Source organism: Borostomias antarcticus (assembly GCF_949987555.1).
Source record: "Borostomias antarcticus genome assembly, chromosome: 3".
In the NCBI taxonomy this organism is placed as follows: domain Eukaryota; kingdom Metazoa; phylum Chordata; class Actinopteri; order Stomiiformes; family Stomiidae; genus Borostomias; species Borostomias antarcticus.
Window position 1 is genome coordinate 34,880,846 of NC_140236.1, and position 15,000 is coordinate 34,895,845.

A 15,000-nucleotide genomic window follows, 5' to 3' on the forward strand; every position below is an offset into this window, starting at 1 on the left:
CATCATCACATACATACTGTCATCATCATCACATACATACTGTCATCATCATCACATGCAAACTGTCATCATCATCACATACATACTGTCATCATCATCACATACATACCGTCATCATCATCACATACATACTGTCATCATCATCACATACATACTGTCATCATCATCACATACATACTGTCATCATCATCACATACATACTGTCATTATCATCACATACATACTGTCATCATCATCACATACATACTGTCATCATCATCACATACATACTGTCATCATCATCACATACATGCTGTCATCATCATCACATACATACTGTCATCATCATCACATACATACTGTCATCATCATCACATACATACTGTCATCATCATCACATACATGCTGTCATCATCATCACATACATACTGTCATCATCATCACATACATACTGTCATCATCATCACATACATGCTGTCATCATCATCACATACATACTGTCATCATCATCATCACATACACACTGTCATCATCATCACATACATACTGTCATCATCATCACATACATACTGTCATCATCATCACATACATACTGTCATCATCATCATCACATACATACCGTCATCATCATCACATACATACTGCCATCATCATCATCACATACATACTGTCATCATAATCACATACATACCGTCATCATCATCACATACATACCGTCATCATCATCACATACATACTGCCATCATCATCACATACATACTGTCATCATCATCACATACATACTGTCATAATCATCATCACATACATACTGTCATCATCATCATCACATACATACTGTCATCATCATCATCATCACATACATACTGTCATCATCATCACATACATACTGTCATCATCATCATCAAATACTGTCATCATCATCACATGCATACTGTCATCATCATCACATACATACTGTCATCATCATCATCATCACATACATACTGTCATCATCATCACATACATACTGTCATCATCATCATCATCACATACATACTGTCATCATCATCACATACATACTGTCATCATCATCACATACATGCTGTCATCATCATCACATACATGCTGTCATCATCATCACATGCATACTGTCATCATCATCACATACATACTGTCATCATCATCACATACATACTGTCATCGTCATCACATACATACTGTCATCATCATCACATACATACTGTCATCATCATCACATACATACTGTCATCATCATCATCATCACATACATACTGTCATCATCATCACATACATACTATCATCATCACATACATACTGTCATCATCATCACATGCATACTGTCATCATCATCACATACATACTGTCATCATCATCACATACATACTGTCATCATCATCACCTACATACTGTCATCATCATCACATACATACTGTCATCATCATCACATACATACTGTCATCATCATCACATACATACTGTCATCATCATCACATACATACTGTCATTATCATCACATACATACTGTCATCATCATCACATACATACTGTCATCACCATCACATACATACTGTCATCATCATCACATACATACTGTCATCATCATCACATACATACTGTCATCATCATCACATGCATACTGTCATCATCATCACATACATACTGTCATCATCATCACATGCATACTGTCATCATCATCACATACATACTGTCATCATCATCACATGCATACTGTCATCATCATCACATACATACTGTCATCATCACATACATACTGTCATCATCATCACATACATACTGTCATCATCATCACATACATGCTGTCATCATCATCACATACATACTGTCATCATCATCACATACATACTGTCATCATCATCACATGCATACTGTCATCATCATCACATACATACTGTCATTATCATCACATACATACTGTCATCATCATCATCAGATACACACTGTCATCATCATCACATACATACTGTCATCATCATCACATACATACTGTCATCATCATCATCACATACATACTGTCATCATCATCACATACATAGTGTCATCATCATCACATACATACTGTCATCATCATCATCATCACATACATACTGTCATCATCATCACATACATACTGTCATAATCAACGCCATGCTACTGACACAAGGGTCAGACCAGCTGAGGGCCCGTGGGTGGACAAGCTAGTCGGAGGGGGGGTGGGGTGGGGTTGCAGGGGGCAGGTTGGGGGGGGTGGTGGTTAAGTGCCTTGCTCGAGGGCACAGCGGCAGGGCCGAATCCGGCAGAAAGTCCCACTGTTACTGAACCAGCCACTTTTTTGGTACCCCAGGCCCCGCAGGGAGCGGTGAAGACGTCTAACCCGTCCGTTTCAGCACGCCGGGGGCAGAATTAGCACCTGGTTCTCCCGCTCGCGGAGGCGGAAGCGCTGACGGTTGCGCCTACAGGGACGTCCCTCTCAGGGGGGGGGGAGCGAGTTTCACCAGACGCTCCATGATTCACTCAGTTAAGAGGAGCGCCGGGAAGAAGCAGAGGAACTCAAATCATGTGATATGGTGCGACGGAGCAGAACTGCACTGTGGGTACGGCGGTGGAAATATGCTCCGGGTCCCAGAAACCGGTAGCTCCGGTAAGCTCTACCTCCAGGCGCTGTGATTGCGGCGTGCAGGTATTGACCAGCTGGAGAGTTCGCTGGCGTGTGTATCGACCTGGAAGCGCTGCCAGTGGGCCCTCCGGAGAGGTGAGACAGCTCAAGTGAGAATTTCTTATCTTCCACCCTTTAGGTGGTACAATACACATTTGAACCAGATAACCCGCAGCTTCAACACACAAGATAAGGCCGGATCCAAATGAAAACTCTCCTTCACCCCCCGTGTGTGTGTATGTGTGTGTGTGTGCGTGTGTTTGTGTGTGTGTGTGTGTGTGTGTGTGTGTGTACTCGCACCACCTCCTTAAGGGTTCTTGGGGTAATGTTTGGTGATAAGGAAGCTGGAAATGTCCATTGTGACCATAGCGTTGGTATAAAGGTTTGTGTGGAATAGTTCCACATTGATCTTGTCATTCTTTAATGTACCCATTTCCCCTGACCTGACTTGAACCACCCAGGCCCCAAGATACTGCTCAGGAATGGAATATCCAGTGTGCATAGAACATCTAGTGTACATAGAATATCTAGTACATAGAACATCTAGTGTACATAGAATATCTAGTACATAGAATATCTAGTGTACATAGAATATCTAGTACATAGAACATCTAGTGTACATAGAATATCTAGTACATAGAACATCTAGTGTACATAGAATATCTAGTACATAGAATATCTAGTGTATATAGAATATCTAGTACATAGAACATCTAGTGTACATAGAATATCTAGTATATAGAACATCTAGTGTACATAGAATATCTAGTACATAGAATATCTAGTGTACATAGAACATCTAGTGTACATATCTAGTGTACATAGAATAGTGTACATAGCATAAACACATGCAAATTCCAACATGTCCCCCCCAGGTTATTTATTCATGTATTTATTAATATCCATATGTAGCAAGTGCATAATCCATCAGACCAGTATATATCTTATCTTACCCCTATCTGTATACTATGTAGAAATGGTACTTATAGTGTAATTTGTAATTTGTAAATTAGTAATTATTATTAATTATTTGTAATTATTATGTAATTAATTTCACGCAACTCCCCCATCTGGAATGATCAGTACATGTGGTCAAGGTTGATGCAATGTGAAAAAAACATTACATACTAAAGCAACATTTTAGTGGTGAAACACAAAAACACACAAAGACAGCTCTTTTGGGGGAGCTGTGTGAAACATACTGTTAATAAGTGCATAATAAAGGATTTATTAACCTTAATATGCATTGTCTCGCTTTAGATCCACTACTGCAAAATTGCATAATAAGTGCATAATTAACTGTTAATAAGTGCATAATAGCAGTCTATAAACAGTTAACAAGCTTCTTATAAGTGCTTATAAATGTCTTATAATCTTACAATAAACGTGCTTATTATGCTATTATTAAACACTTGTAGTCTTATTTACGCATAATAATGTCTTATAAGCATGTTATAATGATTTATAAGGTCCTTATTACCTATTAATTAACGCTTATTACAGATGGTTACTATAAAGCGTTTCCGTTTAGTTCTACTGTACTACAACAAACACTGCTGATACTGTATACTCATTCTCATACTCAATTGGATTATAGTTTAGTTCTTAACTATATACTATACTTATATTCAATTTGAGATGCATGTGATGATACCATGTATAATCAAAATAATCACAAATTGAATATAAGTATAGTGGCTCTCTTCTGTTATGGCTGAGAAGCAGGCCGTAACACTACAGAGAGGCACAGAGGGGACGATGGAGACAGACAGAAGAGACAGACTGATTAAGCCATCATGGTGAATTCCTCAAGGAGGACCCAGTCATCAACATTAACTTGATTCCTCCCCCTCCACCCGCTGTCTCCCTCTCTTCCCACTCTCTTCCCCTCTCCCTCCCTCTCTCTCCTTCTCTCTCCCTCCCACTCTCTCCGTCTCCCTCCCTCCCTCTCACTCTCTCTCTCTCTCCCTCTCCCTCCCTCCTTCTCACTCTCCCTCTCTCCTTCTCTCTCCCTCCCACTCTCTCCCTCTCCCTCCCTCCCTCTCACTCTCTCTCTCTCTCCTTATCTCTCCCTCCCACTCTCCCTCTCCATCCCTCCCTCCCTCTCCCTCTCTCTCCTTCTCTCCCCCTCTCTCTCCCACTCTCTCTCTCTCTCCCTCTCTCTCCCACTCTCTCTCTCTCTCCCTCTCTCTCCTTCTCTCTCCCTCTCTCTCCCACTCTCTCTCTCCCTCTCTCTCCTTCTCTCTCCGCTTGACTGTTACTCCACTCTGTTTTACTTCCCAGTCACACTCCTCACATTCCCCTGTCTGCCTCTCACACACACACACACACACACACACACACACACACACACACACACACACACACACACACACCCAGTACATTAATACACACAAACTTGCACGTAAACACACATTCACACACATACTGTACATGGATGCACACACCCAAACACACAAATACACACACGCACGCACACGCGCGCACACACACACACACACACACACACACACACACACACACACACACACACACACACACACTCGCCTCCCACTCACAGCTCACAGCCTTTAAGAGACATCTCTCAAGTGACATTCCCTGAATCCCTAATCAATCTCTGGCCCTGCAGCTCTGAGCCCAGACACACTCGACTGGACCAATTTGAGATCTGAGGAGGCTGGAATAGTTTAGGCTGCCCAGTAATACCAGACACACTCCACAAGCTTTACTGGACGAGATCCGAGAATGAGGTTAGCCTACGTGGTAATACCAGGTGTTCTGCATCCTGATGTCCCATATTACGAACCATATCATCTTTTCTCTTCTCTCTCTTACTCTCTCTCTTTTCGTTTCTTACCTCCTCTTCTCTTCTCTCCTCTCTCCCTTCCTCTCCTCTCCCCTCTTTTCCTCTCGTTCCTCTCTTCTTCTCTAAAGTCCTCCATCTTCCTCTGCTTCCAGGGCCTGTCCCCATCAATCTGAGGCCCATGACGTTCTGTCTCCATCAATCTGCGTTCACATGCTCAATCATGCCCCTCTCTCTCTCTCTCTGCTCTCTCTCTCCACCTCTCTCTCCGCCTCTGCTCTTTCTGCACTCTCCATCTCTCTCTGCCTCTGCTCTCTCTTTCCATCTCTTTCTGCTCTCTCTTCATCTCTCTCTCTCTCTCTCTCTCCCACCCTCCCTCTCTCTCTCTCTCCATCTCTCTCTGCCCCTGCACTCTCTCTCCATCCCTCTCTGCTATCCATCCATTTCTCTCTCTCTCTCTTTCTCTCTCTCTCTCTCTCTCTCTCTCTCTCTCTCTCTCTCTCTCTCTCTCTCTCTCTCTCTCTCTCTCCCATTCTAACAGAGATCAGCATCTTAATAACATCTTAATAACATCTTAATAACATCTTAATAACATCTTGCGTTCAGATATTCAAAAGCCCCTTCCCAACCTTCTAAAACCTGGACCAGGGCACACTGCATCCACAGAAGATGGAGCAGTTTCATTATAACCCGGTATGACATTATACCATCTACCCAAGCTCCTCCCAGCCCAGTCCAGCTCAGCTGAGCCTAGCCCAGCCCAACCAAACACAGCCCAGTCCAACCATGCCTAGCTTAGCCTAGCTTAGCCTAGCCCAGCCTAGCTCAGCCTAGCCCAAACTAGCCTAGCCCAGCCATGCCCAGCCCAGTGCGTGTGTGTGTGTGTGTATGTGTGTGTGTGTATGTGTGTGTGCGCGTGTGCGTGTGGAGCAGAGCATGCGGTGTGACAGAGACTGGTTGGACCAGCTGATGGAGTGTACCAGGGTTAAGGGGCCCCAGTGATCGATGCCTGGTCGCCGTGCCAACTCGAGGGGAGCCAGCCCGAACGTGGTGTACGTCACACTCTTAAAAATGAGCTCCGCTGAGCTCCACCGCCCCCCCCCCCACCCCCCGCCAACTGCAGCCAAAAAAACACACATGACAAATGAGGGCTCCCCCCGGCTGCCGCGCTAACAATACCAGACCGGTCCTTGGAGACGGCGAGCCGGGAGACTCGGACTCAGATTCCAGAGCTCCAGCCAGCGGCCCAGAGGACCCTCGACTTCCGAGCCCACGCCCGGGGCGCCAGACAGGGATATTCATCAAAAAGCCAAACCTCGTACCCTAACCCCCTCTGCTACGACACGCTCTCCCGCATGATCTCCACTGCATTGGGACCTCGGTTCGCCTGTCGAACGATGTCAAAATGTAGCTTCAGCATTGGTCATTTTCACAATCCCACGCAATCGTTTATTATGACCCGATTAATATGAAACAATGCCAGCTCTTTTCTGTTATGCAGTCGTCACAAAGAGTCCTCGTGTCACAGAACACTGTGGGGACGGCCTCATGACCCTCACAAGCTCTCTGTGTCCCCGGCGGATTTAACTAATGCACTCCGATATCACCGTGACCCTGGGTCGGCTGAACATCAGCCTGAATGAAACGTTGTGTCTGAGGACCGAGTGGGAGGAAGACTGACATGTTATTTTAACGGGGCGCGCTCAGAATGAAACACAGGCTTGATGCTTGGATGGTGTCCGTGTGAAGAGAACACAAGCCGACCAGGCCTCGGAAGAAAGGCACTTAGAAGACATGCTGATGCAGAAAACAGGGGGCTTTGCTGGTACGTCGTGGCTGCTTGAATCAAGTACAGCTGCCCCTAACCCTAACTACCCCCAGCATGCCTAGCCTAACCCTAACTACCCCCAGCATGCCTAGTCTAACCCTAACTACCCCCAGCATGCCTAGCCTAACCCTAACTACCCCCAGCAGCATGCCTAGTCTAACCCTAACTACCCCCAGCATGCCTAGTCTAACCCTAACTACCCCCAGCATGCCTAGTCTAACCCTAACTACCCCCATGCCTAGCCTAACCCTAACTACCCCCAGCCGCATGCCTAGCCTAACCCTAACTACCCCTCATATCTAGCCTAACCCTAACTACCCCCAGCATGCCTAGCCTAACCCTAACTACCCCCAGCATGCCTAGCCTAACCCTAACTACCCCCATGCCTAGTCTAACCCTAACTACCCCCAGCATGCCTAGCCTAACCCTAACTACCCCCATGCCTAGTCTAACCCTAACTACCCCCAGCATGCCTAGTCTAACCCTAACTACCCCCAGCATGCCTAGCCTAACCCTAACTACCCCCAGCATGCCTAGCCTAACCCTAACTACCCCCAGCATGCCTAGTCTAACCCTAGTCTCGTGATGCCAGACTTTGGCGATCTCCGCTTCCCAAGTTTCTGGAGAGATCGCCATTGAAAATCACTGCTAGAACGGCTCCCAAAAACCAACGCTACCAATCAAAGCAACTGCCTACATCTCCAATAGGGTGAAGGACCCACTTTACTCAAAACGATGTCCTCCAAACAAACTCGAGTGGAGCATCAAAACAAAACATTCACCGCCCCATTAGGAAGGGAAATATGTTGGATCGGTTCTGTAAGGCAGGTTTTTTTCAATCTCGAATTGTTTCCACCCACTTTTAGCAACGTAACCTGGATGAACGTCTTCAGTCTCTAGTTGATTGAACGTTTATAGACTGACCTAACCCTGACCCTAACCATAACTACTTAGAATTGTGTCATTTTATATATTTAATTTTCTTAAATGTCTATTGGAAGACATACATACACACACACACACACAGACAGACACAAGTGCACACAAACAAACACACAACACACTAGACTCCTCCAGGCAGGGTAAATCTCTGTCCGTGGTCGAGGACGTGGCTGACTAGTTTGTGTGGAGCTTGAGAGCGATGTTCAGTTGGATTCTCTGTGGCTGTGTGGATGTGCCAGCTGTGTGTCAACCACACTGTCATCCCCCGAGATCTGAACAACTCCCCTGATAACACAACCCTGGATCTTCAAAGGCTCTCTGACAACACTGTGGGCGTCTGTGTGTGTGCGGGTGAGAGAGAGACAGAGAGAGAGAGAGAGAGAGAGAGAGAGAGAGAGAGAGAGAGAGAGAATGTCTGTATCTCTGTGTGCATTGATGATGTCTCTGTGTTGTGTGTTTGTGTGTGTGTGTTTGTGTGTGTGTGCATGTGCGCGTGTGCATGTTTGTGTGTGTGTCTCCCTTCCAGATGATTCTCCATCTTCGTTATGCAGCAGAGGAGGCTCGTCCATTGAGGTAGGGGAGGACAGTCCTCCTCAGTTTTTGGAGAGAAGAGAGGGATTAAAATATAAATATATGAATTTATTTATTAAGAAATAATATTTAATATCATCTCAGTTTTGTTCATAAAGCAGGTTTTCCTGCTGGATAAAAACCCATTATTGAAATTCTAAAGCTCCAACAGTGACATCTATAACATGCAGCTGGAGGACCCATAGATATCTATGGAAGGGAGGAATTCCTCCCTTGGGCGTGTCCCTTAGGGGTCACGCAATTTTTTCATGCTAATTTGTGAACGCTGAAAAATTACTGCAAGGGAGGACAGTACTCTGAACAGGATTTAATGATTGACATTTTGTTAGTCCAATCACATTCCAGATTCCAGATTTACCACAGTGAGGCCGATTGAGTCGGCGTTGATGTCTGTGTTTCTCTTCCCTGTGCCATTGGAGACTTTTTGTGTGTTCGTAGCTCCATAATATAATACATCCGAAAGTATTATGGGACATATTATACATCAAACTGTTCGTCTATTTGTCTTGAATCTAGCCATCTAAATATCTACAAAAAATACTTTTTGAGCTAGAGCCGTCTGAACACGACAGTTCCACTGGCTGGCTATAGCCGGTAACGTTAGCTACGAGGTGCACGTCCCATAGGCAGGCGCGCAGATTGGCTGGAGGCGCAAACTGTCAACAACTCGTCCAAAACATTTCTAGAGACTGGGTCGCAACACCGGATCGGAGAAATGCACTGAACAGCCTGGCTCCTGCTTGCGTGAGAATTGATCACTTTGCGGTGCTTATTCCTCATCCAGTGATGGATGGGTGGATGGAAAACTTTCAACTGAATGTTCATATTGTTCTGATAATTGTAGGCTATAGCAGCATAAGAGTGGCAGCTTTGACAGCAACCCAAATGAGCTAATCCCATAGCTGTAGGCCATTGTCCAGTTGTCAAATCTATTTGCCAACAAACTGTTTGAGAGCCAGCACACCTCAGTGTCCCCTAATCCAAAACATTTTTCATATATCACCTAACCTCTCCAGCACCTCATCAATATCAATTCTTTTCTCTTTAGAGAAGAGTACAATCCATTACAACAACTATTGCTTACAATGTTTTATTGTTGTTTTGTAATATTTTATCATGAATATTATAAATAAATGCTGCATGTAGTTAAATAAAGTGTTATTCAGTTTTTCATAATGCTAAAATTGACTGTAAATCGACATTTTAAAGCTGATATTTCAAATAATAAGTGACTGAGGGAAAGTGCCCCCCGGCGCCCATGTGCGGTTCGCCTCTCTTCCTCCTGTCCTCCTCAGTTTTTTGAATCACCAGCCGCCACTGTTATGCAGTCTCCAAAGCCCTCGGACACAACTCTGTGAAAATGTGATTTCTTGACATCTCCGAGTGTGTCCTCTGAATTCTAAATCACAACCGACAGCTCTAGCAATCAAACCCTGGTGCCCCGGAATGATCCTGACGACCGACTCCCTCTGGAGTTCATCTCAACCCCACCACCCTCCTCCTCCTCCTCCTCCGCTGGCTGAATACTTAACAGCCTGAGTAACACTTCTGCCTGACTCCTCCTGTCTGTCTTTCTTTGACCAATGATGTCTTTCTACCTCCTCTCCTCTCCTCTCCTCTCTTCTCCTCCTCCCAACCCCTCTCCTCTCCTTTTCTCTCCTGTCCTGTCCTCTCCTTCTCTCCTCATTCTTTAACTGCTCTACATCAATAACTCTGGGCTATTGATGTAGAGCAAAGGACGGAATTCATTCTAAATTTAACAAAGCTCTGATTTTCCTGTTGCCGTTGATTAGGGGTTTTGTTTTTGCATTCAGGCCCTCTCTCTCCCTCTCTCTCCCTCTCTCTCCCCCTCTCTCTCCCTCTCTCTCCCTCACTCTCCCTCTGTCTCCCAATCTCTTCTTCTCTCTCCCTCTGTCTCCCAATCTCTCCTTCTCTCTCCCTCTCTCTCCCTCTGTCTCCCAATCTCTCCTTCTCTCTCCCTCTCTCTCCCTCTGTCTCCCAATCTCTCCCTCTCTCTCTCTCTCCCTCTCTCCCTCTCTCTCTCCCTTTCCCTCTGTCCTTCTCTCTCTCTCTCTCTCCCTCTCTCTCCTTCTCTCTCCCTCTCTCTCCCTCTCTCTCCCTCTCTCTCCCCCTCTCTCCCCCTCTCTCTCCCTCTCTCTCCCTCACTCTCCCTCTGTCTCCCAATCTCTTCTTCTCTCTCCCTCTGTCTCCCAATCTCTCCTTCTCTCTCCCTCTCTCTCCCTCTGTCTCCCAATCTCTCCTTCTCTCTCCCTCTCTCTCCCTCTGTCTCCCAATCTCTCCCTCTCTCTCTCTCTCCCTCTCTCCCTCTCTCTCTCCCTTTCCCTCTGTCCTTCTCTCTCTCTCTCTCTCCCTCTCTCTCCTTCTCTCTCCCTCTCTCTCCCTCTCTCTCCCAATCTCTCCTTCTCTCTCCCTCTGTCTCCCAATCTCTCCTTCTCTCTCCCTCTCTCTCCCTCTGTCTCCCTCTCTCTCTCCCTCTCTCTCTCTCCCTCTCTCTCCTTCTCTCTCCCTCTCTCTCTCTCCTTCTCCCTCCCTCTCTCTCCTTCTCTCTCCCTCTCTCCTTCTCTCTCCCTCTCTCTCTCTCTCTCCTTCTCTCTCTCTCTCTCTCTCTCCAAATCTCTCCTCCTCGACTGTCCCTTCTCTCTGCGTTACTTCCCAGTCACAGTCCTCACATGCCCCTGACTGTTTGTTTTTTTTAGTTTCGTTATTAGTTTTAGTTTTTTATTCTTCTGCACTAGCCTCATGAGACCATCGTGATCTGGTGCGCTCACGTTGTTTCACTCCGCATGAAAAACAAACCATCTTGCGCACGTCAGGTTACTTCTGCGCAGGAGCACAGCAAAAAAAAACTAAAAACACATTCAGACACTTTGTATCCACCCAAAATACTAGACTTATGTATGAAATGAAAAAGATGAAAACTAAATACATGTTCTCTATAATTTTAGTTTATTTTAGTTTGTTCTGTAAAGCCTAGTTTTAGTTAACAAAAATTTTAATGTTTTTTCACACCTTGTTTTCGTTTTCGCTATCTATAATAACCTTGACACACACTCACACGCACGCACGCACACACACACGCATGCACTTGCACACACATGCACACGCACGCACGCACGCACTCACTCACTCACTCACTCACTCACTCACTCACTCACTCACTCACTCACTCACTCACTCACTCACTCCAGAGAGCCGCCCTCTGGAAGACAGGAGGAGCTGTCAGAGCACACTTAGCTTGGTGATCAGTGTCTGGAGAGCACACACTCACACATACACACACACACACACACACACACACACACACACTCACACTCACTCTCACACACACACACACACACACACACACACACACACACACACACACACACACACACTCACAGGGCTGACACTAGCTTTTAATAAAGCAACTCGCCATTACACTGGATAATAAATGCTGAGGCCACTTTAACACACACACACACACACACACATACACAAGCAGATACACACACATACACACACGCGCACGCACACACACACACACAAAAAGGCACATACACACGCACGCGCGCATGCTCGCACACGCAAGCACGCACGCTCACATGCACAGAGTTTCGTTTGACTATGATGCTGCACACACAATCGGCACATAAAACCCTCTATTCTACCCAGCATGCATCTGACACACGAGAGCCGGCGGCGAGCCGGCGAGTCTCTGGGACACCACTCCCACTTACACCTGCTGCTGTCTTTTTTGCATTAAAACGTAGCGCCGAGCAGCAGGAGCGGATGCAGGCTGTACATCAATGCTAGCTGCTAACTAGCCAAGCACTGTCAGCTGTGACAACAGCACCAGCTTAGCGGCTATTTATTCCAGGGCTGGAATAAATTGCCGGTCGCAACATGAAAAGGATTCCGCCGCCTATAGTGCCAGGGATCTCCGTCAGCGCCAATTAAGACCCTTCCCCTCCCCTCCTCCCCCCCCCAGGCAGCACGGCGGGGGGGTTGAGGGGCGGGCGGTTGAGGGGCGGGGGCGTAGCCACGTTACCTTGGCGATGGTCTCGTGGAATTTGAAGAGAGGATCCAAGGTCTCGGACGACGCGGCAGAGAACTGGGCCTCGGACAGGAAGCTGGTCTTCTGGGGATAAAGGGAGGGGGAGGGGGGGGGGGGGGGGACAGGATATGGTCGGTCGTCACATACAAGCTCGCCATGTTGATATTCATCGTGTTCGTGCTGCTACTGTACGGAGGACTGTGTTCTCCACGCAGCTCGCGCGTTCCTGCGCTCCTCCGAGCTGCGTTGTATTCGAGCCAGGCCTGCTGTTCAGAGGGACGCCGCGTCCTTTCAGGGCCGCTAGCGCGACACCACCGCACAACTGAACGTTTTGTACCAGCGTCACACACCGGGCTCCGGGGGTGTCCCCCCCCGAACACTGAGGAACACAACTCCCGCCAGCCCAGAGAAGCACAACAGGCTCCTCCCACAGTCTCGGGACGCTGCTCCGTTAGCGCGCAGCAGGGAGCATGAGACTGCAAAAAATCCCCATCTAGAATTGGGAGCGAAAGCACTTTGTTTGAAATACAGCGGTAGCTCTAGATAGAACACAGGACCCTCTCTGCTCCAAGCTAGTCGAATCTTGCCTATCCACCTGAGGAGGAGGGGGGGGGGGGGGGGGGGTGATAGCTTGACATTAGACACACAAGAAACAACCTCCTTTACATTGAAAACACACACACACACACACACACACACACACAGTATCCAGTTAGCCAGAGATACAGTGGATCTACAACACCTGCGTGAGACGAGGCAGTGTCAGGAGACTGCAATGGTGCGTTCGTTTATAACTGGGAGGTGGCAAATTGCAACTTGCTACTAGGAATGATGAAATAAAACGCCGCATGAACTCGCACTTCCTCGTCGCAAATTCGGATGTTTCTCAGCCCCCAGTTGCCGGCTGACATCAATATCATATCATATCATCATCATATCATTCGCTATAGCTCGAATGCACACAGGTCGGAGGTAGGTATTTTGCCACTTGCGACTTGCCAGCTCCGACCACAAAGGAACGCACCATTAGTGGATGAAAGCATTCCCAGGTTTCCAGTCTCCTCTCCTCCTCTGATTGGCTGATGGTGGCCCCGCAAAGAGAGGCATTCTAGCTGAATGCATGTGATGACAGGCCACCATCGGACACCTGGTAATCAGGGATCGGCCATAGATGGATAGCCACGAAGGGCTGTAACCGCTCATCGGTCATCTCAGCTTTTTTAATTTGACACTATAGACATTTAGCAGACGCTTTTATCCAAACCAGTATGATATCTACACTAGTAACAGACTACTTTGTTCTAGGTACGCACCCACGGATTCAAATAGTGTGTGTGGTACCGAATGACCTTGTTTGTAAATGAACGTGGCACCGCTGTTGTTGAGCATGTTGGTTCGGACCACTTGGCTGTGAAAGGTACCGTTTCCCACAGCCTGATGCATGCCTGTAACCAGGCAACCGTGCCTATGAGCACAGCAGGGGGCAGCGGGAAGGTGGTGTTTATGTACTGGGGGGGGGGGGGGGGGGGGGGGGGCGTTTTTGGAGTGGGCACACCTAAGCCTAATGCTCTCCATCTCTGTTGACACACAAGTGTTCTTGACACCCTGGTGTGCGCGCACACTCGTACACGCACGCACGCACACACACACACACACACACATACCACTAGCAGAGGGGCAGAGAGAGGGGCCGCCAAGCCCACTGGCGTCCTACCTGAACCAGCAGAGGGCACTCTAGGCAGAGAAGGCATCCCCATGTAGGCCTAGATTATCCAACACACAGAGGACTACCCTATAAACACACACTGTATCTAGTCTGTCCAACACACAGAGGACTACACTATAAACACACACTGTATCTAGTCTGTCCAACACATAGAGGACTACACTATAAACACACACTGTCTAGTCTGTCCAACACACAGAGAACTACACTATAAACACACACTGTATCTAGTCTGTCCAACACATAGAGGACTACACTATAAACACACACTGTATCTAGTCTGTCCAACACACAGAGAACTACACTATAAACACACACTGTATCTAGTCTGTCCAACACATGGAGGACTACACTATAAACACACACTGTGTCTAGTCTGTCCAACACACAGAGGACTACCCTATAAACACACACTGTATCTAGT

At 46.8% G+C, this 15,000-nt stretch overlaps 1 protein-coding gene across 1 annotated transcript in view; it reads right to left on the reverse strand.

Moving 5' to 3' along the window:
* The window catches only part of naaladl2 (N-acetylated alpha-linked acidic dipeptidase like 2), a gene marked incomplete at both ends in the record, with an annotated part of 185,844 nt that overhangs the window by 26,543 nt on the left and 144,301 nt on the right, over window positions 1–15,000 (reverse strand). The window contains one exon of the mRNA XM_084436165.1: window positions 12,845–12,934. Coding sequence (XP_084292291.1) covers window positions 12,845–12,934 — 90 coding nt within the window. The remainder of the gene's footprint in view (window positions 1–12,844; window positions 12,935–15,000) is intronic.